Source organism: Equus caballus, chromosome 18 (genome assembly GCF_041296265.1).
Source record: "Equus caballus isolate H_3958 breed thoroughbred chromosome 18, TB-T2T, whole genome shotgun sequence".
Classification (NCBI taxonomy): Eukaryota; Metazoa; Chordata; class Mammalia; order Perissodactyla; family Equidae; genus Equus; species Equus caballus.
In genome coordinates this window covers 20185708-20212500 of record NC_091701.1, presented here as the reverse complement: position 1 = coordinate 20212500, position 26793 = coordinate 20185708, and the positions used below count along the sequence as shown (strand labels likewise).

The 26793-nt window shown below is 35.7% G+C and overlaps 1 protein-coding gene across 16 annotated transcripts in view; it reads right to left on the bottom strand.

Moving 5' to 3' along the window:
- R3HDM1 (R3H domain containing 1) overlaps positions 1–26519 on the bottom strand; it is a 115026-nt gene extending 88507 nt beyond the window's left edge. For 8 of the 16 annotated variants that reach the window (XM_023622830.2, XM_014732445.3, XM_023622836.2 and 5 more), the window contains exons 1-6: positions 26380–26519; positions 24699–24909; positions 10087–10128; positions 9528–9617; positions 5110–5224; positions 3998–4076 (exon numbers count right to left, since the gene is read on the bottom strand). In XM_023622830.2, coding sequence (XP_023478598.2) covers positions 3998–4076; positions 5110–5224; positions 9528–9617; positions 10087–10128; positions 24699–24869 — 497 coding nt within the window. In that variant the 5' untranslated portion in view covers positions 24870–24909; positions 26380–26519. Of the gene's footprint in view, positions 1–3997; positions 4077–5109; positions 5225–9527; positions 9618–10086; positions 10129–24698; positions 24910–26379 lie in introns of those variants that run through there. The other 8 variants (XM_023622835.2, XM_070240773.1, XM_070240777.1 and 5 more) reach the window with 4 other exon arrangements.
- Between the last annotated feature and the right edge of the window lie 274 nt (positions 26520–26793).

The window sequence follows — 26793 nt, the reverse complement described above, 5'->3', positions numbered from 1 at the left end:
ATAAACTAGGGGTTGGCCCAGTGGCATGGCGGAGTGGCATGGCCGTTAAGTTCAGGCGCTCCACTTTGGTGGCCCGGGGTTTGTGGGTTCGGATTCTGGGTGCGGACCTACACACTGCTCTTCAAGCCATGCCATGGTGGCATTCCATGTACAAAAAATAGAGGAAGACTGGCAACAGATGTTAGCTCAGGGCCAATCTTCCTCAGGAAAAAAAAAGATCAATAAACTACTGCCTAAAGTTAAAATGAAGAAGCAACAATCTTTTAGTTATCAGTGTTCTAGTCATTACACTAGAACTAACTTTAGAGAAAGTGTGTGTAGCTAGTATACCCAGTGGCAAAGAAAAAAGAAGAAACCAATAACACTTCCATCTGACCACCCCCTTCCCAGTGTTCCATGTGATCTTGGTCAAATATCCATAATAGATAAGAAATAAAATTACTTAAACCTTATCTCTAATAAAAGCAATTTTAGAAAGTATTTCAAACACAGAGCAATTACACAATGTTCCCCAGAACAAAACAAATAACTTAAAAAACATCCATTCCCAGGATTAATCCATGGGGTTGTTCCCCTCCATTAGAGATTTAATACAGTTACCCGTATTATCCTTATGTCTTTAGTACATATGGAATTTACACAAAATGAGTATAAAATCAACACAAAAAAGGGTACAACATCATGTCAGTGAGTGTAATCTCTATCAAGAACAACTTCAGGTTCCTAGGTTCTAAATTCAGTAATGAGTAGTTAGTGTAGCCTCTGAAAATATTTCTTGCAAACAGGAATTCCAGATAAAGTATTATTTAACATCTGAAGTGGGCTGAGAAGAAGCTAAAGATGTAACGATATGAAGAAAAATTTTGAAATGAAAGGGTGACTAAATTTTATAGCACTAAAAATAAACCTGCTTAACATCTTGAAAGCTTTAGTGGAAATCTGCCACATTTCTGACTAATTTCGTAACATGTACATCTGGTAATTAATTGTGTGTTTCATTGAGGGAACACTGAGCCATCAATGAAGCAAATCTGATTTCTCACAAAATTCAATCAGCGACATTTCCTAATCCACACTGACATTAGTAATAACTTATCATTAGCCACTACATGAATTATTCACCTATATATTAATTTAAATAAAAACATATACACAGAAGGAATAAAGTACTGATACATGGTATAACACGGATGAAGCTTGAAAATATGATAAGTGAATGAAGCCAGTCACAAAAGACCACATATATATGATTTCATTCATATGAGATGTCCAAAACAGGGAAATCAGTAGAACCAAACTAGATTAGGGCTTGGGGATGAGAAATGTAACAGCAAAAGAGTGCGGGATTTCTTTTTGGGGTGATGAAAAAGTTCTAAAATTGACTGTAGTGTTGGTTGCACAGATCTATGAATATACTAAAAACTATTAAATTGTACACTTTAAAAATGCATAGGCAGATAACTTAAAAACTTTTGCATTTGTAGAGGAAAACAGAGAACTGCACAATAGAAAAATATTTTAGAAAGCATAAAAATAGATTTCTAATCTTTGTCCTTATTGATGTCTCTCCTACACATTCAGAAGAAAGAAAAATTCTGCCTGTTTAGGATCCTATCTCGTTTTACTTAAACTGGCTATGTATTATCTACCTTCCCTGTTATTCCTCAACCCACTAAGTTGTGCTTCCCACCATCCTACACCAAATGAAGAAGCTTGTTAAAATGGCCAGCAACTTCCTAGCAATCTAATGGATTGTTTTTGGTACTTCTATTTTCATCTCCCTGTTATTTTATTTTCCATGAAACTATTCCCCCCTGGCTGCCTTCTAAGACAAATGCCCTCATGATTCTTCTGATATCTGTAGGACTCAGTCTCTTCTTCTTCTCATCTACCTTTTAAATACTGTCTTTCCATAGAATTTTGTCTTGCCATTTATTTCATCTCTCTGGGTAAACTCACCCATAGCAAGCTTCACCTCTACTGATGATTCTTGAATCTGGATGGCTCATTTACTTGAAAACCAGAGCCTTTTTACCTTCGGACAGACCTCATCTCCCGGCTTTCCATCAGGCACCTCAAAACCATACTTATTTATGATACAACATGCCCTATTCTATCAGGCTTGCCCCTTATTTACTTTCACAGTTAATGGAACTATCTGTCAGCCCAGCCAGAAACCTAGTAGCTATTTTCTTCTACTCTATTGCTCCTTTACCCTTCCATATCCAAATGATCACCAAGTTCTGCCAGGGTATTTCCTAAATATCTTTCAAACGTGTCCTTTTCTCTCTATTCTTCTCTATGGTCTCCTATCCACTCTTTCCTTATGATCTTGGCCTCTCACTGCTGAAATAACCTTTCTACAATGCAAATCCATTATGGCATTACCCTATTCAAAATCCTCTAATTATTCTTCAATTTAGCACACCATACTCAGTATTTCTCAAATTGTGCACCATTGGCATTTCAAGTAAGACTATTTTTCATTGTTGATCTTACAGATCTTTTTAGCATCCCTGGCTTTCCAGTAGTACTCTACACTCACTGGGACCCAACACCCCAGTGTGTTGGTGCTATCCTAGGTTGAGGACAACTGGATATGATCTGTCTTCATACCTCATCAACACCTTCCTCACTACTTTCTAGAATCAATGCCATATACTTCCCTGCTAGAGCCAAAGTGCACAATCTTGTCTTTCCTTGGATATACCACTTCTTTTCTCACACTACCATGCCTTGGCAATGCTCTTGTCTGTATCTAGAATGCCTTTCTCATGCTTCTCTGTATGGACAGTTACCATTTAAAGCACTCTGAATTCAAGACTCAGCTCAAGCATTACCTTTTCAGTGAAGCTCTCCCAAATCCTTTCAGTGTTTTTATAGCACCTTGCAAAATTTCTTTTACAACATCTATTCTATTTTAATTATATATTGTGTGTTTCTCTAGCACAGAGACAGTGAATATTTTAGGGTTAAAGATTATATCTTGTTCATCTTCATATCTACAATGTTTAGCACAACGCTTAGCATATGCTAGATGCTCAAGGAAAGTCATGCAGAGTTGACTGTCTTCTTCCTCAACCATATACATATACTCCTTTAGCTTCTATTACAAGGAGAACACTTTTCATTTTGGTGGTTATCCTTTTGGGGTTTACATCAAATGTAAAAAAGAAAATCAAGATGGGACTGAACACAGTAAATCTTGAATGAAAACAAAGGTCTATCCTGAAGCATGTGATAAGCCTCAGAGAGACTGAAGAGAGCTGTTCACGTTTTCTTCTATGGGCACATACCCAATGAGATTTTTATTTTTATTTCAATGTATGTAAAATAATCAGCGCTCTGGGAGGCTAACATCTAGGAGAGTTCTTGACCTTGGAGTCTTCTACTCCATGAAAGTACTGGTCAGATATTTTGTGGATAAGCCTTTTGGTGGGGAGAATGCCTCAAAGGTGCCAATGACTTGCCAAAAAGTTAAAATCTATCTAGCACCCGGGCAACACAAAGGATTTCACAATTAGTTAAAGTAGTGACTCAAATAAGCACCTTAAAAATCTTTGGGTTGAAGGTTTATAAACTAAGCAAGAAGGAACAAAAATTCTGCATTTAACTAAGTTCAAAAACTTGTTATAAACGAATACGCCATGTTCTTATTTGGTTGAGTGTATTATCATGAGATACGTTTTTCTCTTACTTTCATGATCAATGATATCTATCTCAATTAAAAGTCAAAATATTTTGGTGATTCTGTATTTCCCAAAATTCCTACAGAGAGTACGAATTATTTTTATATCATGGCGACATACACAATGCAAAAAGATATTTATACATGTGCATATAGACCAACAACATCTTAGCCCTAAGAAACTAAAATGTTTCTGTGTACTTCAAATATTGCAATCTTATTCTAGTATCCTAACTCAGTAATAAAAACATATAAAGCAAAACTACGGTACTCTAGAAGCAAGGTAAACCTTAAAAATTTAATTTTTACCTGGGATTGTTTTTTAATGTATTTACTAAAAATTCATGTAGATCTATGCCAGTTGAATCAGTGTATTCTTGACTGGAATCTAAAAAAACAACAACACAAAAACCCAGTATAAAGTTGTTTGAAAACAAATCCCTTTCCCTTTTACACATGATGCATATCTTAAATAAAATGAGATGTCCCACATTGAAAAAAACTAACAAAGTAGGAAAAGGGAATTGATGATGAACTCAGATGACCACAATTTTTCTACTCCCATATAACGAGCATGACATGGGTTTATATAACTGCATATACGTGCACATTAAAAAGAAAAACTCTCAAATGTGCCAATTTAAGTTACTCTGAATTCTTTAAGCATTCTTTTATATACTCACCATAATCCTCATGCTCAAAAATGCCTCCTTAAGTGAAAAATTAACAGCTTAGTTCAGTTACGAATATAAGTGGAGGCTATAATTTGGAGGCAGATAGAAATTTTAGTTCTGAGAGATTATTTATTTAATTAGATTTGATCACGTCTATCACCTAAGGCTTGCTTTCAAAAATATTTTTCCAAATATTCATGTTTATTTCTTCCCCTCAAATGTATTATCTTTCTAATGTTCATAATACTGGTTAACATAACTGGGTTTATACATTAAAAAGCATTTTTATAGACTTGCAACGCTAGATGAAGGTGAAGTCCCTTAAAATTTATTATAAAAGATAAACATTCTGGGTTTCTAGGAATATTCTTACAGGATACTGAATATTTTGGCATCAGCTCTTCGTATCATAAGGAATTAGAGAAGACTAATATTTTTAGTGGAATCAATATTCAAATTATAGTGATTCCATTATTTCAATAGGAGTGACAGACCAATAAGAGATGAAGACAGTTATCTTCCTCAGCAACTCTGGCATGTATCGCAGTTTTTTGGCTAAAGCATCTTACTGATGTTCAGAAATCTTGCATCATTTTGCCTAGATGAGCAAGTACTATCTTGTCCCTTCAGTCTATTCTGTATCATTTTTTAATACAGATATAGTATATATAATTATTCAAGGGGTAAAAGATGGAATTATTGACGATGAAACGAAAATTTTGTTTAAAAAACAAATAAATTGCAAACCTCTTGATAACATTTTTCTGGGCAACTTATCACTGGCTTTTTCTTTTTCTGCTTCATCTTTTGAGGGCTTCTCCTCTTTTTCAAATGATTGTGTTAACTGGATCTGAATTTTCTCCTGTTGAAAGGTACAATCAGTTATTAAATGAAAATACAAAGTGATTCAGTTAATACCACATATTTGTTATTTTTTGAGTAACACAAAACTGCATGGAGAAAAAAGGAGAAAGATTTTTATTTTATTCAATAAGATTCTTCAAACTAGAGTAACTTAAAAATATTTTTACCACTTTTATCAAAGCCTTGGTAAGAAATGTTAAAATTAATGTTTTGAGTTGACTATATCGAACAAAACATATCCTGAAAAATTTTTCAGATAAAATAAATGCTTTTTATAATAGTTTAAATGTATCTACTTGTAAAACCTCTGGAGGACCAGAACCAAGGACCTTAACCTATTTTTGCAATGGAGATGCCTCAGTCAAACAAAAGCATGATGCATCAATCATGACAAGAGGAATGTGTGTGTCAACACTTAATAAAAAATACTTTTTTGAGTATTCATTATAATCTCATATTCCCCTATTCTTTTCCTATCCAAAACTTCAAGCACAACTTTTCCAAAACCAAATCCACATGGCTTTGATTATTTCCTATTTTTATTTTTACTTATCTATTCATTCATTCATTCATTTATTTATTTTTTCAAGGAACATTAGCCCTGAGCTAACATCTGTGCCCATCTTCCTCTACTTTATATATGGGACACCTGCCACAGCATGGCTTGATAAGCAGTGCTAGGTCCTCACCCAGGATTGGAACCAGCAAACCCTGGGCTGCTGAAACGGAGCGTGGGAACCTTAACTGCTACGCCACTGGGCCCGACCCTGATTATTTCCCATTTTAGATTTATATATCACTGTTCCTCTTTCAATCGCCACAAAATTTTAGAAAGATTTCAAACAAGATTGTTTTCCTTCCTTATACGTAATATTTAAATGTAAAGTAACCATATCCTACAAGACTGAAAAGGAAAACTAATTCTACATTTCATTTTTACAACAATTTTATTACATGCATTTTGGAACCCAAAGGAACTACTGGAAATTAATTCATAAAGCCCAAAAAGGTAAAAATCATGTAGCTCTGTTATTTAGGCAAAGCTATAAAGAAAGGCAGAATAACTTTCAGACCATTTCTACTAAGATAAAGTGTAGCCTATTTTTAGACTAAATTTTACTGTTGTTCTTTAGTGATGAAAAACTATTAGACAATTACTTTACTTTTCCAGGTGATCACTGGTGATGGCAGTAGGTTCAATAAATCAATATCAAAGGAGTAATAAATTTCGGGATTCTTAAACTTGCAGCCACCAATATTTCTATTAAACATTTTTACCCCACATAATTTTTTCTGAAATAGTACTTGGCGGAAGAATTTCAGATCAAATATATATATATTTTTCCTAGAGGGCTGCTGACTCCTATTTTTATCTCTTTCCAATTCTGCTTCCATCTCAGCTCAAATGCGTGCTCATAATACAGGGCAAAAGCTAGGCACTGGCAATGTTAGCTAAATTGATGAAATTTGCTTTAAGCCCTCCTTTGTCTTGCTTACCAAACTTCATATATTCATCAACTTCATACTCTCATCAACTGGTAAGTCATTTTTCTTATTATGACTCATTTTCTAATCCACTTTCTTTATTCTTTTCATAACTGTAAAACAGATATCTAAAAATGAATCACAGAACTGTTTCAGAAGTGGAATACTTTGAAGTTTTCCTGACTTACAGCTTCTACTCCTCTTACTCAAGGATACTCTATGAAATCCAGGTTCGAAGAAGAGATTTCACATTTAGACTTCCACTAAAAGGCATTTCAAGTGACTATCGATTTCATTCTTAAATTCTCCTCCTAAAGCCACACATTTTAATTACAGATATTAAGCTATTTTATCAAGATGAACTGTATTTAAAAATCTAGGCTTAATGTCCTGAGGCCTGTCTTCGGTTGGTACTGGGGCCTCGTTTTCAGTAGCAAATAAAGGAGACATATTTTAAATGCTGAAGTCCTTATACATGAACTCTTCTGACTATAAATAACTGGAATGATAGCAACATCTCCATAGGAAGCTGTAATTCCTTTACTCTTCACTCTGTTATTGACATCTGTTATTGAGGTCACTTCCCTCTTCTAAGCTCTCATCAGACACAAGTGAAATCTCTCTTTTAATTGCCTCTCAACCTTTTGAATAATGAGTTTTATTTCAGATTAATTCCTTCAAAATCACATTCTGAAGCAAGCATTATTAGTTGGAAAGACTCTCACCATCAAGGATTAGATACTAGCACATTTCATGAGAGATAATTTACTTTCCAATTCTCATTCAGGTGCAATTTAGTTAACTTGAGGCTTAGAAAAATACTTTCTACTAAAAGGAGCATCTTTTGTTCAAAGAGGGTAATAACAGGTTATTATCCCAAAAGAAAAAATTTATTGTATCCAAGAGAAGTTGAGAAAGAAGGTTTTAAGTGGAATAACTGAATTCTGACATAACGACCTTATTCATTACCCATATGCTATAACCCAGCTTTTTGAACTATAAACACAGAAACCGTTATCTGTGACAAATAATATATACATTAATATACAACACTCTTGATATTAATTTTTTTCTCATATAAATTTCACTAGCCAAATTTATGTAGTAGTATAAGAATTCCTTCCCCGAATATTTTTCAGATAGGTAAAATGTACTGAATAAAACTAACGATCATGTTACAGTCTTTCTCAAAAAGAATGCACTTTTTCTGGATTAACAGCCTTATGAATATCTGATCCTTCTCATTTCCTCAATCTCCTTGGACTAATTATTCCATGAGGCTAAGACGGTGTAACATTTTGGTCAACAGAAGGAAGAAGTGAGTTTTCAAAAAACATGACACTGCCCACCACTCCATCTTGAACAGATGTATTCTTTACTCTGATTTGTACAAAAGAACATTTTAAAACTGCTATTTTAAAAAACAATTTTATTGAATTATTTTCAGTGTATCATAACTCTTCAGCCTTATCAACAACAGTGCAAAAGCCAAAGGTTAACATTTGAAAATGTTCTCCAGGCAACAGTTCTTACTAAAATACTTTCACTCTATTTCTGTTTTCTGCTAGAAAGTCTGTTATTTTATTGCTAAAAGATATCTACTTTATGGAATAAATACATAGTTATCTTCTATTTATGTAGTTAAATTTTAAATAAAAATCACAAATAAATTTTGAACGCTGTGATCCTGACACTCGAACAAATTTCAAAGGAAATTTGTGATTTTTAAAGTATTTTTCATTGACAATAAATAATCTATTTTAAAAACCTTCCTTTTCTTCCATTTTAGAAACAAAGAGGGGTAGAACTTTATAAAAACAGAACATATTCTAAATATGCGACAATTATCTTCAGTATCTATAGTAGGCTTTTGAGGGCATCATCTTCTAAATGAAGGCAAAGCATAAAGTCTTTGCTTGCATCAATAAATGTACAACTGGAATTTATTTAAAAAAAAAGACATACAACCTGTCATGGCTCCCCCCCGCCCCTTTTTCAGTCATGGCTTCTTAACCACAAAGCTGTCTCAAATCTTTGGAAATGAATTGTTGGGATACAGGGGGATTTTTAGGGTGCTGAAACTTAAAAAGTAGAATAAGTCTCTAACAGCTCAAGTTATCACACTGATAAACATTGGGAGAGGGTCCAAAAATATTTACGTACAAGTGTCCAAATGTAACATAAGACAAAGATCAATCCACAGCTGAAATTAACAGAAGAGTCATAGCATTAAAAAGAATATAAAAGACAAACTGAACTGTTTGTTTGAACCTCAGTAGTTCTACATTTTACAAGCATAGAGAGAAGAGGAATCAGAAGTATTAGAGAATATCAGAGCCAAGCTCACATGAAAACTGGCTTCACCATGCACTCAGGTTAAGAAAGGTTAAATCAAGCAGAAGTTTAGGTAGTCTCTTCTTCACACACAAGCGTGTTTGACAAATTTCTAAAGGCCAAAATCAAAAGGGTAAGTTTCATCACAATTACATTAACTGGAAGTATTACTTTAATTATTTTATAACTTTTCCATAATAATTTGTAATTCCCTTAAAGCCACATTCCCAGTTAATTATGTGATCCCTAAGTATTTCCAGAGATAAATCACTGCACTAAGACTTTGATTGAAGTAACAAGGTTTTCTCACATCTGTATCGTGGGTGGCAAGTACTCTCAAATCAGTTTCACTTAGTAAAAACAAACATAACACACGTACATGCACATACAACTTTTATTTAACCTTATGAAAAAATATTGTCCAGGAAGCAGGTTATTCCACCATGTCTTTAAATAATTTATTTTTGTTTTTGTTTTTTTACCTGGTTCTCCTGTGATATCTCTGCTGTAGGGGGTGGTGGAGATTCTTCACATACTGCAAGGCTCCGAACTAGCTTTAACTTTGAGCTTGACTAGAGAAAAGTATTTAAAATTAACACTATATTTCACAAATCTAGGGCATTCACAAAAGCCCCCTAGAGTTTCTTAAGTTCCTTTATGAGCAGTTTCTGCCACGTAGAGATGGAGGTGAAATGTGCAAGTTAAATATATCATTAAAAACCAGTAAAATCCTTTGTTAGGGGGGAAAACAAACAACTGCAGTTTTGAAAATTATAGCAATAGCAAGAATGAGAATAATCCCAATTTCAAAACCCAAAGAATGGTGAGAAAGCCATTCTCTATAGATAAAGAACCATTAAAGATATAAAAGCAATGCACAAAAGCAACTAGGCAAGACAAAAACCCCAAATAAAACAAAATAAGCTTTCTGCCCCAAACAAAACATGACAAAACTAAACTGAATGCAGCGCCATATGAAAACAAGGATTCGTCAAGCATGAAGGAGGCCCTTGGCATGCCAGCACAAAATATTTACTATACCTTAGACCTCTTTCCTGTCTGTCCAAATGGCTGCAATGGCCGCTGAATACACAAGAAAGATTTGCATTAAATTTCATGCTGAAACAGAATGTTTGCTTCTTAATTCATAATCCTAGACCACAGAGAAACTAACTCCACAAAGAATGGAAAATGAGGAAATCAAAGTTGGTTTCAAGGAAAAAAGTACTGATTCCTCCCAGAAGCACACTTGTAGAAGATTTCTTAAAATCCTTCTGTGGGTTGGCATTTCCTTTAAGTGAGCAAATGGAAACAATTTTTGTGTAAATTGAGCTAAATAGAATTTGTAAGTTAACTTTTTAGATAGTAGCAAAATAAAATATACTTCTTCAGTATTTTATAATATATTATACTTTAGCCAAGGTTGGGGGGGGAAAACCCCATAAAAAACCTGAGGAATTTTAAGCAGCTGTGCTCAGTTCCAAGCTTACTAAGGAGAATGTTTCACATCACATTGACTCAGAGTGCAGCCACCTATCTACTGAGGCTTTTCAGCACTGTATGAAATACATCACCAGTTTATTAGTGACAGAATCCTATTTGCCTGGTCTAGGATAAGGCAATGAAGCAGAAATGAAGAAAAGAAGGCAAAGTTCCAACACATGTTCAGTACAACTGCCACATCATCAATCACATGTTTGAGGAACCCACTCGGGCAACCAGCTCTAGTTTCTGATACCAAGCATTGGTTTGGAAAAGAAGCTGAAGTGCCCGTGAACCAGAGCCACAGAGCTTTTAAACATGTTTTCCTTCCTCTCACCTCCTTCTAATCTACCTCTCTAATTCCAACCCTGAACATTACAAGGTCCAGGTATCTATCATTTACACTCATTACAACCAGGGAGCCAGTTTGGTATCAAACATAAAATAGAAAAAAAATGCTTAATACCTAGATAAGTATGCTTCACATATGGAAAAAAGCCTCCATTTCATTCTAACATCAAAAAGGCCTTCCTTTCAGAACCAACAGAAACGAGAATCTGCAGCACCAGTGTGTCCTATCCCCCATTATAAGCCCAAAGTTCTTGAGATAAGAAGCACTGTACTCTTGGGATTTCGACTGTGGGTTACCCATACTACAAAATATAAGTAAAAACCACAAAGGGAAAATAGAAAAGTGAGTTTCCATTTCTTATAGAGAACAAAACAGCATATATACGCACACATACACACATGCACACATGGCAGGGCTGCCTAAGAGAGCTTCTGTATGTTGGTACTGTCTCTTCTGTTTCTATTTACGCTCTTCTCTAATTTGTTCAAAAGGATTTCTGACTGTAACTCACATCTAAAAATAAAATTAAAAGAAATATGCTACACAGAGTAAGGGCTTAGAAGAAAAAAAAAGTGGGGGAAAATTGATAGATGAATACCAGCAAAATGCACATGAATAAATGAATTCTAAGGCGGCAGAAGGAAAAAGAATTTGTGACTTACTCCTGTCCTCTGCTTTAATCCGTTACGATTGTTAAGTGTCAAGGGTAGAAAACTTTCTATTAAAAAAACTTAACATCACACCAATAAAAAACCCTTTGCTGTGGATCAAATACTACTTGTGGTAGACAGAATTCTAAAGTTGGCCTCCCGACATTCCCATTCTCTGGTTATTTAATCAAACATTAATCTACAGTAAGGTTGTGAAGAGATTTTGCAGATGTAATTAAAGTCCCAAGTCAGTTGATCTTAAGATACAGAGATAATTCAGCTGGGTCTGGCCTAAGCAAGGGAGCCCCTGAGAAGCTGAGAAGGGCAAGTCAGATTCAAAGGGTGAGAAGGACCTGTCACACCATTGCTGGCTTTGAAGATGGAGGGACTGTGTGAGAACTGCAGAGCCTCTGGGAACAGAGTGGCCACTGGCCAAGAGTCAGCCAGGAAACGTGGACCTCAGACCTACTGTGCAAGGAACTGAGTTCTGCCAAAAAATGGAATGAGCGTGGAAGCAAATTCTTCCCCAGAGTCTTCAGGTAAGGGCCCTGCCCGGTCAACATCTTTGATTTCAGCCTTGTGAAACCCTAAACAGAGAACTCAGCTGAGCCTACCCTAACTTCTAATCTACAGAACTGTGAGTCGATAATTGGGTGTTTTAAGCATGTAAGTTTGTGGTAATAAGCTAAGCAGCAAAAGAAAACTAATGCACTACTACACGAGTATACTATAAACTGCCAAATGGGCATTATTCAGTAAAAATCACTTATTTAACTTAAAATAGCAAAGAACTGAAATTACATAATATATACTAGAAAATCTGCCACACATACATGCACACAATCACCACAAAACAGAAAATAAGTTTTTTCTTTTAAAGATTGGCACCTGAGCTAACATCTGTTACCAATCTTCTTTCTTTTTTTTGTCTTCTTCTCCCCAAAGCCCCCCAATACATAGTTGCATATTCTAGCTGTAGGCCCTTCTGGTTGCGCCATATGGGACACTGCTTTAGTGTGGCTTGATGAGCAGTGCCATGTTTCCGCCCAGGATCTGAATGGGCAAAACCCTGGGCTGCTGAAGTGGAGTGCACGAACCCAACCACTTGGCCACGGGGCCGGCCCCAACAAGTTATTTTTATTAAAGTAGATAGCCTTTGTTTTATATTTTTGGTATCAGTTCGGCAGCCAGATTTGGCTTTAAACAGGAGTAAAATTATTTTTAAAATGGATTTTTAAAAGCATGCCTTCCACTTTTTCCCAATTTTTTTTATTGCGGAAAAATACACATAACATAAAATTTACCATCTTAACTATTTTTAAGTGTACAGCTCAGTAGTACTAAATACATTCATAATGTTGTACAACCATCACCATTATCCGTATCCATAAGTCTTCTCATCTTGTAAAACTGAAACGCCATACTCACGAAACGTAATTCTCCATTCTCCTCTCCCCTCAAACCTCCAGCAACCACTACTCTTTCTGTCTCTATGATTTTGACTACTCTAAGTACCTCAAATAAGTGGAATCATACACTATTGTCTTTTTGTGACTGGCTTATTTCACTTAGCCTAATGTCCTCAAGGTTTATCCTGTTCTAGCATGTGTCAGAATTTCCTTCCTTTCTAGGACTGAATAATAATCCGTTGTCTGTATATACCACATTTTTAAAATCTATTCATCTGTTGACGGACATTTGGGTTGTTTCCAACTTTTGGCTATTGTGAATAATGCTGCTATCAAGATGGGTGTACAAACATCTCTCTGAGATCCTGCTTTGAATGCTTTTGGGAATATACCCAGAAGTGGAACTGCAAGATCATATGGTAATTCTATTTTTAATTTTTTGAAGAACTGCCATACTGATTTCCACAGTGGCCGTACCATTTTAAATTCCCACCAACAGTGTACAAGGGTTCCAATTTCTCCACATCCTTGCCAACACTTGTTTTCTGTTTTTTGACAGTAGCCACCCTAATGGGGGTGAGGTGGTATCTCATTGTAGTTTTGATTTACTTTTCCCGAATGATTTGTAATGCTGAGTATCTTTTCATGAACTTATTGGCCATTCCTATATCTTCTTCGGAGAAATGTCTATTCAAGTCTTTTGCCTGTTTTTGAATTATTTTTTGTTGCTGTTGTGTTTTAGGTGTTCTCAATATCTGGTTATTAAACTCTTATCAGATATCTGATTTACAAATATTTTCTCCTATTCTATGGGTTGCCTTTTCACTGTTGATAGTGTCTTTTGATGCACATCATTTTTTAATTTTCATGAAGTCCAATTTGTCCACTTTTTCTTTCGTTACCTGTGCCTTTGGTGTCATATCTAAGAAATCACTGCTAAATCCAATGTCATAAAGTTTTTGTCCTATGCCCCCCCCATACTTTTCTAGAGATTGTTGGGTTATTCAATTTGGTATACTGACTACAGTAACAGCAGTAAGAATTATGCTTTATAAACATTACATTATTACAACATCATTGTGATATGGCTTTGCACTGATTGTGTATAGAGAAAAAATAACATTGGAATTACAGGAATAATCACATGTGCAAACCAAGCACATCACCTTGACACAGTCCTTAGTAAAAAGGTTTGGTTAGGTGATGACTGATACTGCTGCATGCAGGTCAGCCATTGCTTTGAAGGACCAACTTTAAACAGCTTCATTCATTGAAAAAAATCCCTGCCACTAGCCCACAATGGCCAGAAGCTGCCTATAGTAACCTTCACTCATGTCACTTGCAATTACTGTGTCCATGGTCTTCTGATACATCTGACTGAACATCTGTCTTACTTGTACCAGATCCATCTCACTTCAAGTGACCACAATCCTGTGCAGGGTGGAGTCATTTGTGCTAGCACCTCTCCTAGAATAGTGGAGCCTCTCAGCAAAGAAAGCATGGCAGTTCAGGGCACACTGAGTATCTTCCTCAGCCAACTGGTGGTTTATGTGTGTGTGTGTTTAGCATTTTATTTTACCCTTTCAAAATCCACCCATCTTGAGATCAAGCTGGCTGTCTTATCTCACTCTCATCATCCAAGTCTCACAATTTAGGAAGCAAGTTCCAACTCTGGACAGGGTTGCTCCTTGGAGTCCTCATTTCAGCAAACGTTGTAGCATCTACAAGATCCAGCAAAAAGAATTTGAGTTCACTGTAAAATGCATTAAAATACAGATGCCGCTTTTATGGTAGGTGGGCCCAAATGAAGCTGGGAAAGGTTATGATTGAGGCAGCACGGTACTCCAGAAAAAGCATATGGAGCTAAGATGGCTAGAGCTGAGTCCTGGCTGTGCCACTGGCTCTCCAGGTGACCTGGCAATTCATTTACATGGGCATAGGTCACTGAAAAATGCAAGGGTTGCTCAGATCAACTTTGGAAACCTTTTAGCTGTGACTCTGAGTTCTATGATTCTAACTCCAAAACGGCTGGTCATTATCTTGAGTTCCTCTTGCCAAGTCAGGATCTTTTTTGGAAGAAATGTCATCAGATGGGATTAACAGAGGGCATCTCTCCTGCAGGGCATTTCTTCCTCAAGTTCATGAAGGGTAGTGGTAGTGATAATAACTTCCACAGATGTTCATGGTTTTCAAATGAAAACCCACCCACCCTGAGCCCAAACGCACACTGTCAGTTCTCAGGGGCTGGGTGCGGAACGTGGAGCCCCCTGATAGTCTTGCCTCAGACCTCAGCATTGATTCTTTCCTTAGAAATGCTACATTATTCCTCTGGTATAAGTGAACTGGCCCAGTGGCTTTCCTCCCATTGTCTGCAGGGCCAGGATCAGTGTGTCACTGCTCTAGCTGTGTGTTTCTGCTGGGCACATCACAGAGGGCCTGTGGTCTTGGAAGATGCCCAAAGGGCAGGGAGCCCAGCTTCACTAATCATTTGATTAGGATAGCTTCCACAGCTTAATGGTTGTTTTCCTTCATCAGTGTTGTTGCTTTTCTCTTAGGTATCTTACATTCTCATTGCTCAAAGTACTGCCCACAGCCTGTTGACCAGCAACAATGGCATTAGCTGGGAGCTTGTTGAGATGCAGAATCGTGGGAGACTCACCTCACACCTTCTTCAGTCTGTTTTGTGGTTTTGCAGTCTTCACCCTTTGCCCTCCTTAAAGTTGTCAACTTTAAATGGGGCTGGCAGCTCCAGCTTTGTGGCCCCTTCCCTTTTGAGTGTGCAGGTTGCAGCAGGTATCCCTGGGTGCTGGAGGTGTCTTGGAGGTGGGGCTGGCGACGGAGAAAGCCCCCCTGGCATCATATCTAAGAGATCATTTCCAAATCCAATGTCACAAAGCTTTTCACCTATGTTTTCTTTTAAGAGTTTTACCGTTTTAGCTCTTCTGTTTAGGTCTTCGATCCGTTTTGTGTTAATTTCTGTACATAATAGTTCCCCCTTATCCATAGGGGATATGTTCCAAGACCCCCAGTGGATGCCTGAAACTAGATAGTATCGGATCCTATATATATTATGTTTTTTCCTATACATACATACTTATGATAAAAGTTTAATTTATAAATTAGGCACACCAAGAGATTAATTACAATAGCTAATAATAGAACAATTATAACAATTACAAAAATAGAACAATTACAACAATATACAGTAATAAAAGTTATGTGAATGTGGTTTCTCTTTCAAAATATCTTACTGTACTGTACTCACCCTTCTTCTTGTGATGTTACAAGATAAAACGTCTATGTGATGAAATGAAATGAGATGAATGACACAGGCATTGGGATACAGCGTTAGGCTACCACTGACCTTCTGATGGTACGTCAGAAGCAAGATCATCTGCTTCTGGACCATGGTTGACCACAGGTAACTGAAACCGTGGAACTTGAAACAGCAGATAAAGGGGGAGAGAGGGACTACTGTACGGTGTTAGGGAGAGGCCCAACTTCATTCTTCTGCACGTGGAGCTCTAGTTTTCCCAGCATCATAGGTTGAAAAGTCTGTCCTTTCTCCATGGTCTTGGCACCCTCATCAAAAATCATTTGACCATATATGCAAGGCCTTATTTCTGGCCTCTCTATTCCATTTCGTTGGTCTATCTGTCTGTCTTTATGTCAGTACCACCCTGTTTTGGTTACTGTAGCTTTGCAGTAAGTTTTGAAATCAGGAAGTGTGAGAACTTGTTTTGTTCTTTTTCAAAATTGTTTTGGCTATTCTGGGTCCCTTGAGACTCCATATGAATTTTAGAATGGGTTTTTCTGTTTCTTCAAAAAATGTCTTTTGGATTTTGACAGGGAATGCAGTGAATCTGCAGATCACTTTGAGTAGTATTGGCATTTTAAGAATATTAAGTCTTCCAATCCCTGAACAGGGGATGTGTTTCCACTTAGTTGTGTCTCTTTCTTTCAGCAATGTTTTGTAGTTTTCACTGTATAAGTCTTTTGTGTCCTTGATTAATTCCTAAGTGTTTTATTCTTTTTTGTAAATAGAATTGCTTCTCTAATTTCCTCTTCAGATTGTTCATTGTTGGTGTATAGAAATACAACTGATTTTTTGTGTTGACTGTATCCTGCTATTTTACTGAATTCAGTTATTAGCTCTAACAGTTTTGTGTGTGAATCTTTAGGGTTTTCTATACATAAAATCACGTCATTTGCAAACAGAGATAATTTTACTTCTTCCTTTCCAATTTGGATGTCTTTTATTTCTTTTTCTTGCCTAATAGCTCTGGTTAGAATTTCCAGCACTGTGTTGACTAGAAGCACAAGTAGTGGGCATCCTTGCCTCGTTCTTGATCTTAGTGGAAAAGCTTTCAGTCTTTTACCAGTATGATGTTCAATGTGGGTTTTTCATATATGGCTTTTATTATGCTGAGTTAGTTTGCTTCTATTGCTAGTTTTATGAGTGTTTTTTAATCATAAAACGGTGTTGAGTTTTCTGAAAGGCTTTCTCTGAATCAATTAAGATGACTAGGTGCTTTTCCCCCTTCCTTCTGTTAAGATGGTGTACTGCATCAAACAATTTCCACATGTTGAACCATCTTTGCATTCCAGGAATAAATCTCACTCAGTCATGGCATATAATCCTTTTACTATACTACTGAATTCAGTTTGCTAGTATTTTGTTGAAGATTTTTGCATCAGTGTTCATAAGGGACGTTGATCTGTAGTTTACTTTTCTTGTAGTGTCTTTGTCTAGCTATAGTATCAGGGTAATGCTGGCCACACAGAAGGAGTTAGGAAGTTCTCCCTCCTCTAATTTTTTGTAAAAGTTTGAGTAGGATTGGTATTAGTTCTTCTCTAAATGTTTGGTAGAATTCACCAGCAAAGGCATGAGATCCACCAGGACTCTTCTCTGTTGAGAGATTTTTGAATACTGCTTCAATCTCCTTACTAGTTATCGGTTATCGGTCTATTCAGATTTTCTGTTTCTTTGTGATTTAGTCTTTCTGGGTAGGTTTTATGTTTCCAGGAATTTGTCCATTTCACCTAGATCCAATTTGCTGGCATACAAAAATTGTTCATAGTCTTTTCTTACAATCTTTTTTATTTTGTAGAATTGGTAGTAACATCCCCACTTAATTTCTTATTTTAGTAATTTGAGTCTTCTTTTTTTCTTAGTCCATCTAACTAAAGGTTGTCAATTTTGTTGATCTTTCCAAGAACCAACTTTTGGTTTCATTGATTTTTCTCTATTGTTTTGCTTTTCACTTTTAAGAGAACTTCAGTGTCACAGTAAAAATTTAGCAGCTTGTTTAACAGATCTTTATGACTCCAGAAACATGCTAATTAAGTTAGAACTTAGAAGGCTGAGGGACAAAGCACCCAATTTATAATTTACATTGTTTGACACTGTAGTATAGGACAGGAATTGGGCCTATAAATGGGTGCAGAATATGAAACATCTTGACTAGAATTTCAGTTTGAAACTGATATTAATACATTGTCAGAGCTAGCTGCTACCTTGGAGAAAAACTGCAGTTCAATAATAAATGATTAAGTAATATTACAATGAATGTAGACTGTTTTTTACTGTACTGCCCTATAGACCAAATTTGAGTGCGAAGAAAAACAAACATGGTTGATGATTTCAGTACTTTGTTCTTTTGTTTACAATAAAAGAACTTTAAACAGATTTAAGATTTATTTTGAATATGAATCTGAAAGGATCCTCAAAACATTACCTATATGTTAATTGCTACCCTAAATCAGAAATCTTTACAATTAATAACAAAAGAAACAAAACCCTAAATCTATGCAGTCAACTTTAATATACGGGAATGGCACATAGGTTTTGTTTTCTAATTTTTTTGATTAATCATAAGGTCTCTTTTGGTCTAACATTCTCACTAACTTTCTTTGCCTATCTTTGTACTGCTAAGAACAATTTGAAGTTTATTATAAAGGAAAACAAAGGAAAGAAAAATGAAAGTATTGAAATAATGAAACGAGATTTATGTATTACTAAGAAAGAACAGAATAATCTTTATGAATAATATTGCATGTTAAGACAATCACCAATGAATGTTAGTCAATTGAGAGGAAACCTAACATTTCAAAAAGAAGGTTGTTTTTGATTTGTAATTATGATGAACATATAAAGTGTAATGGTTGAGATATTTCAACTAAGGCTCTTAATATCCCTTGAAGACCTTACTAATTCTCACTACTTTTCAAGGCAATAGCAAAGATTAATGGTAATTATGAAGAGAAGATAAGGCATTAAAGAGTTAAATGTCTAACTAAAGGTCAAGAACAATAAAAACAAGAGGTCAAATTGATAACTTCCACTGGAATAAGAGAAAACAGCAAAGTTTTCTGAGTTGGGAGAGTGAACTTTTTAAAAAAAAATTCAATAAACCGACAAACCAAAGCCAATCAGTAACCTGTTTATACCATTTAACACTTTGGGTGAAAGAGCACAGAACTAAATATCCAAAGGCCTGAGTCTTAACACTAAGGAAAAGTCCCCAGAGAAAGCCACAGACTCTGGTTTACAGTTACCCCTTATATTAAATGAAGATAAAGGATCTCACCATACTACTGGTGATATACATGAAAATTATTGGAAGAAGTAAAAATATTACGTAAAAGCATTTCTCCATCTATACGATGTGGTGAACATCTTCTTTATAGATGTCATAATAAAGCACTGGGAAAAGCAAATGTGTTTACATAAGTGCTAGCTATCATATGTGCATATAACCCAGGTTCAACAGAAAGAGTACCAAATTCTAGAAATAATTTAAAAAGTAAAGTGTACTATGGGAAGTGAATTTTAAGTTTTAAAAGCTGAACTCATTAAATATTAATAAAAGACAATAAAAGTACAGTATACAGACAGGAAGCTTAATACAAAGAAACAAAAATAATGCACTGAAATTCTTGGGAGCTTATGTCAAGAAATAAATTTTACTTTACATACAATTTTTTACCTTTGTTAGTCAAATAGGAAAACAGTTAAGATTTTTATGATTTTATATAGACAGACTTTTATTCAATCCTTTCAACAGAAATTCTTTTGCATGTTTCATCAATTAAGGAATTTGATGCCCATTAACCTCACTGGAAGTTGGCTTGTACCCTGAGTTTTTCTGCTTATCTTACTGGATTGCCATTGCTTTCTTGTCCCTTACTTGCCCTATCCTCCCCTTTTAAAAGAAATGCACTGGAACTAACTTGGGGGATACAAGATGCAAAAGTCTCATCTTGACCATCAAAGGGCTTGCCACAGAAACTGAGAATATACTAAATACATACTTCAACTGATTCTGCGTGTGGAAAATTCACTTATATATATCAGAAACTGTTCACGCACTCTGGCACATAAGCCCTAGTTGTCAACAAAAATCAGTTCTTTACTTCCTCCACAACAAGGGTTACCAAAACAACATGGATTTGCCACCCTACTGTTCAATAAACAGTTTGTGGGGAGAGGGATTGTTGTTTAAACTGATCCAAAATATGTTTTAGATGTTTACATACACATTTATATAGATGAACATCCTTAGACAGAGCATTTGTCAAGTACAAAGATACAACTGTAAAGAATAAGAAAGTTGAGTTTGAACCTTTAGTAAGTAACAGAGCACAAGATTTCTAATTTTACATTTCAAACAAATGATGGCAAAAGTCAACGCAAGTAATTTACCCTAAATTTAATCTAAAAAATCTATCCCTGAGAAATATCAAACAATGGAGGCCATACAAATAAGTTATACAAAGGAAACCAAAGGAAACACTTCACCCCTCCATTGATCCTATGTTAAAGATTAGTAATAGTCTAACAAATCAAACATTTTCTGGATTTAGAAACTTGACACCTCACTACCCCAAACTTCCAAATACTTAATAATCATAGAAAGTCCAACATGTAACTCAAGATCCAATTATTTGGGACCATAATCAATAATTCAGAACAACCTTATAGCAATTATGTGGGAGAGTTAGTGTCTTGACATTAAAGCACATAGATTACTCGAATTCGCTCTAAAGTATTCTTAAGAAATTCTTAAGAAAGTAACCCTAAAATTTCTATAAAAGATTGTAGTCCAAAACAAAAGTCTGAATAAAAAAACAGCAAATAATTTTTAAAGAGTAGAGAGCCATACAAGCAGAATTATTTATAATAAAAATGGTCAAGGAACTTTATGAGATAATCTTTGTGGACCTCTCTCTAGTTTGATCAAATTATTTTTCATGTAAATGCTCTCCATAACCAATAGTAGAAAACAGAAAGATTTCTTCATAGTATTAAAGCAGCTACGATGGTCAGGAAATTAAGACTTGTAAATGGATGAAATGTATGCTTCTTCAGGAAAACATTTCCATTTTCCTAAGTACTTTAAATATTACTATGCTGACGGAAGACAACAGACATAAGTTATACTCATGGTAGCTGATCTTCAGAATGATAGAGAATATATTGGTTTACTCGAAATTCTTAATAGGAAATCTACATTCTTTGGCACATACATCTAAATATGAGTAAAAATAATAGTTACTATTTAAAATTAAACCTTTAGGTAGTATCTTAGAGTTACTAAAGGAAGACAAAATGTCTAGTAATATCTTAGAAAAAAGGTATTTCATAATAGGTAACTCCATATTAAGTTAAAAGGCAACTTTATATTAACCAGGTTTTTTTTTTAACACAACACTCTATTCCCTGTTCATGCTTAAAATAGTTGATTCTATTTTACACTGTGTCAGGTGAAAACATAGGAAAAAAATTTTCTGATCTTATCTGCTTCCATTCCTAATTTCCATGACTTAAATCTCTCATATTATTTCGATTGTAAGCCCCTTGCCAGACACCCTGCACAGAGGCATCTTGGACCCAAAAAAGCTCCAAGCACAGTAAATATTCCCACATATAGTAAATTCTTAATAAACAAATGAATAAACAGTGAATATAGCATTCAATGGATTAACATAAAATGAATTCTCATATTCTCTTTGTTCCTCTTCCCAGTCTTTACAGACACCATGCTATATGGAACATGTCAGAGACCATGCCCATTTTTGCTTACTATAGTATTTCCTTGATATAGTATATTTTCAATGAGTATTTGGGGGAGTTGCACTCGTGGTCTAGTGGTTAAGATTTCCCAGTGAGAGAACCATAATACCCATCTATTGGTTGTTATGCTGTGGTGGCTGTGTGTTGCTGTGATGCTGAAAGCTATGCCACTGGTATTTCGAATACCACCAGAGTCACCCATGCTGAACTAGTTTTAGTGGAGCTTCCAGACTAAGACAGACTAGGAAAAAGGACCTGGCCACCCACTTCTGAAAAAATTGGCCATGAAAACCCTATGAATAGCAGCCAAGCATTGTCTGATACAGCACCAGAAGGTGAGAGGATGGTGCAAAAAAAACCAGGCAGGGTTTCACTATGCTGTACACAGGGTCACTAGGAGTCAGAGTTGACTCAATGGCACTAACAACAACAAAAGTGTTTGGGGAGTGCATGAAATTTTCCTGTAGTACGAACAACTGGGACATGCTTCAATAGTGGTCATGAGAATATTTTTGTGCTTATTGCCAAGGGCAACACAACAAACATAGGAGGAAAAGCAATAATCCAAATTAATCGCCTCTTGATAAGCATGACCTGAAGAGTGAACATCAGGTGCAGAAAAGAGACTACAAGGAAATATTTCACTACAGTCATGTGCTGCAAAATGATGTTTCAGTCAGTGATGGACCACATATATGACAGTTGTCCTATAAGTACCTATAAGGTACTATATAGCCTAGGTGTGTAGTAGGCTATACCATCTAGATTTGTGTAAGTACACTCTATGATGTTTGCACAACGATGAAATCGCCTAACACCACATGACTGTATTTCAATCAGGAATGCAAAAGAATTTTAGTAGGTTTTCTCTTATTCAATCAAGATACTGGCACACTGCCACCACTGAGTGTACTGATTGCAGGCATGGAGATTTTTTGTTTAAAAAGTGCTATTACTAAAAATGAGTAGAAAAAATATGTATGCCTCCCAATTTCTTCTATAATTACTACTTGACTATACTTAATCAGCGAGGCCTAAACGCTTTCTCATAGCTGCACGAATTGCTATCACTTTCTAACACATTTGTGGCACATAATGGAGAATAACGCAAGTTGTTTTTGTGTGTGTATGTGTGTGTGTGTGTGTGTGTGTGAGAGGAAGACTGGCCCTGAGTTAACATCTGTTGCTAATCTTCCTCTTTTTGCTTTAGGAGGATTGTTGCTGAGCTGACATCTGTGCCAATCTTCTTCTATTTTACGTGGGATGCTGCAGCAGCGTGGCTTCATGTGCGGTGCTAGGTCTGTGCCCAGGATCCGAACCTGTGAACCCCAGGCTGCCAAAGTGAATGGTGTGAACTTAATCACTACAGAACCGGGCCAGCCCCTAAAGAAAGTTTTTGACTGAATGAAGGAATTAATCTTTAAAAGAGACCTCTTTACTTATCATAAAAAAATGAAGGTACAATTTTTGGCATGTAGCCCTCAAGGTCTTTAGAATGTAGAAAGAACAACAGAGTACTTTCTCCAAAAATAGAATTCTTATTCATAGGGCTAAACTAAAACAGAAGTGTTAAAGATAGTATTTTAAAATAACTTTTTGTGGTAGAATAAAAGTCTTTCCTACTGAGAGGCAGGGTCTAATGCCCCTTCCCTTGAATGTGGGCTGGCCCTACTGACACGCATCATCAAACGACATTCTGGGACTTCCCAGCCCAGGTCAAAAGAAATCTTGTAGATTTGCTTGGCTCCTGGAACACTCTTTCTGGGACCTCTGAGTCGCCACATAATAAGTCTTATAGTCTACCATGCTAGAGGGACTATAGGTAGTGTTTCCAGTTCCAGCTGAGCCTATATTCCAGTCATTCCCACCAAGGTGCCAGATGTAAGTGAAACAGTTTTGGACCTTCCAGGTCAGGCCATCTGCCAGTTAAATATCAGCAAGGGACCTCTTTTGATGCCTTGTGCAACAGAAAATTCACTCAGCCAAGCCTTTGTTCCATTTCCTGACTCACAAATCATGAGGTATTAAAAAATAAAATGTTGTTGTTTTGACATTGTTAGCCCTTTGTTTTGCAACACTTTGTTATATAGCAGTAGATAACTGAAACACTTAGAAGTAAGTACTATAAGTACTACTTCAAACAATTTTCACCTGTCGTGCATCTGCTGACCAACTCACCAATTTCTATCTGTGCGTGGAATTAAAAGCCTTCTCAGTGGTTAGTGCTAAGTTATCAAATATGTGTAGCATCAAAAGCCTCAAGTGACTTTTTTTCCACCAACTTCTTTGCTCAGTCATGGTTGGTTGATTGCTTTCTTTGAGGGCTGCTTTTATCAAAAGAACTTCTGCAGTTTCAAACTCTCTATTCTTCTCTCCCCTAAGAGCTCTTAGGTTAAATTCTGAACTCTTCATTACTTATTATTATGTACAGAGCAGAATGAAAAAGTAGAAAGCCAATAAAAAACATACTGGCCATATACAAATAAAAAGAATTATGTTACATGACACAAGCAAATCAAAGAGATAGACTCAACCAGCTAATCCAGAGGGCTCAAAAATCAGCTGATAGGCACGTCCCCCAGAGTCAACTTACCTGTTTAGAATCCTGAAAGTGAGTTTTGTATGAAGATTATAACTATATATTGAATATTCAGTATTTGTAGCCGGAGAGAAATTCCGTTTACCTGCAAATCAATGTTGTTGTCAATACAACGTTCATTCTTCTCTGCCAAAATCTTCCCGTAGTTTTCTGATTTGATAAGATTTTCAACTCTGGTTGTATCTTTCACTTCTGCCTCCAAATCCTTCATTGTTTCAGTTTCATTTTTTACAGTAACAGTATCAGACATCCTCATTAGCAAAGGTTATTTTAGAATTCTAGAGGGAACTTGAAGCCTTAGCAAGAAAGAAAAAAAATTTTAATTCTATTTGAAACATTTCTTAAATTCAGTTATTGCACAGTACTGAGTACCATCTATATTCCAGGAATAATGATGAGTATACACTGACAGAAGCAAAATTCTTGCTTTCAAGGAGTATACAGTTTAGTGGTAGACACGTTCAAATAAAAAAAATCATAATACAATGAGATAAGCGCTATAATAAGGGTACAAGGTGATTTTGATGCACATACTACTTCTGAAAGTTCCTAAGAAACATTAAGGAATGAGCCATATTGAGATGGAAGGTATGGCTGGAGAGTTATAAATGTATATTTTAGATGACAGAAATATTTTTCTCTAAAGGGATATTATGAGTATCATCCTATGAGAAAAATATTTTCCTATCATAGCTTTCTATCTAGATTTCTAAAATTCTAAATTTCTTAAATTACTCTGTAATTCTGAGAGGAAATAGTGAAACAAACAGCAACATTCTATACAAAACACAGTTGTGAATCTGCATTAATAACTCTGTTTAGCATTATGAATCAAGCACCAAACACTCTCCTGACTTCTATGATTCAGTGGCAAACACATATTATCAGATGCTCTAGTATACAGACTCCACAGGAGATCAAATACATAAGATGTCAATATAGTTCATGTCTTTAGTGAGTTTAAGAAAACACTGGGACTTTACACTGGATATCAAATAGGAATGTATTGGAGATAGGTGTCATTTTAGAACACCTGAGAAATGCCAACAACTTTTTCCCCTAGCTTTATTGAGATATAATTGCTATATAACAATGTGTAAGTTTAAGGTGTATGAAGTAATGATTGGATGCACGTGTATATTGTGAAATGATTACTAGACTCCATCACCTCACATAATTATAATTTTTTTGTGTGTGGTGAGAACAAAACCAACTTATTTTGAAATGCATCCAAAAAATTAAGAATTGGTGGATAGATAGACCGATGGATATAGAGGGACAGATCCAGGTTAAAGTAAGTATGATAAAATGGTAATGGTAGAATCTAGGGATGGTTGTATGGTTGTTCACTGTAAAATTCTTTCAACTTTTCTGTATTTCTGGAAATTTCACAATAAAATCTCGAGGGGAAAAAACCAGTAGTACTTATCTTCTCTATATCAGTCTAGAAAGTTCAAGAGTTCTTTTCTCGAAAATGTTTTGCAATTAAATATCTAAATATATTTTAGGGATCTATAAATATCTTTGAAAAATTAAAGAGAAATAGATTCTAAACTCATAAGTAGACTAAATTAAATCAAAAACATGTCTTTCTTAATTATATTCCATACCAAAGTTAACCAGTTCATTCTCAAAACAATAAGTTACTAAGAGGGAGAGGGTTATTTACAATACTCTGGCTCCTTGCTTTTATGTACGAGATTTTGAAAGAAAAAGGGACCTCAGTAAAATTTCTCAAGTTTTTCTCAAGTGACAAGAGAGGTTACCTGATGTGTCCTATGGATTTGGGATTGTGGTGTCCCACAACAATAAAATAAAATAATCCAAAGTTCTTTTTCACAGTTGTCAGCCAGGATGTCAACTGTATTGAACCATCTGGAATCTGGCAGGAGGAGTCCCATGTCCTTGTCACCACTGTAGATTCCTGGACTGAAATGGACTGTCTTGGATCAAATATATCATACCTTTCAGTGGCCTAAAATTAAAACAAAAGAAAACATTTTAACAAAATAGCCAAGGGAAATGGACCACTACCCAGCAATCCGGAAATGAAAAATATTACTGTTGCTGATTTTATTCTTTTCTTGTCCTAAACAAGAATCAGAACACTTAGCTACAACTAATTCTCACATGTATCAGTTTTGTGCGCCTGATTACATCACTGACGTCACCTAGAGAGT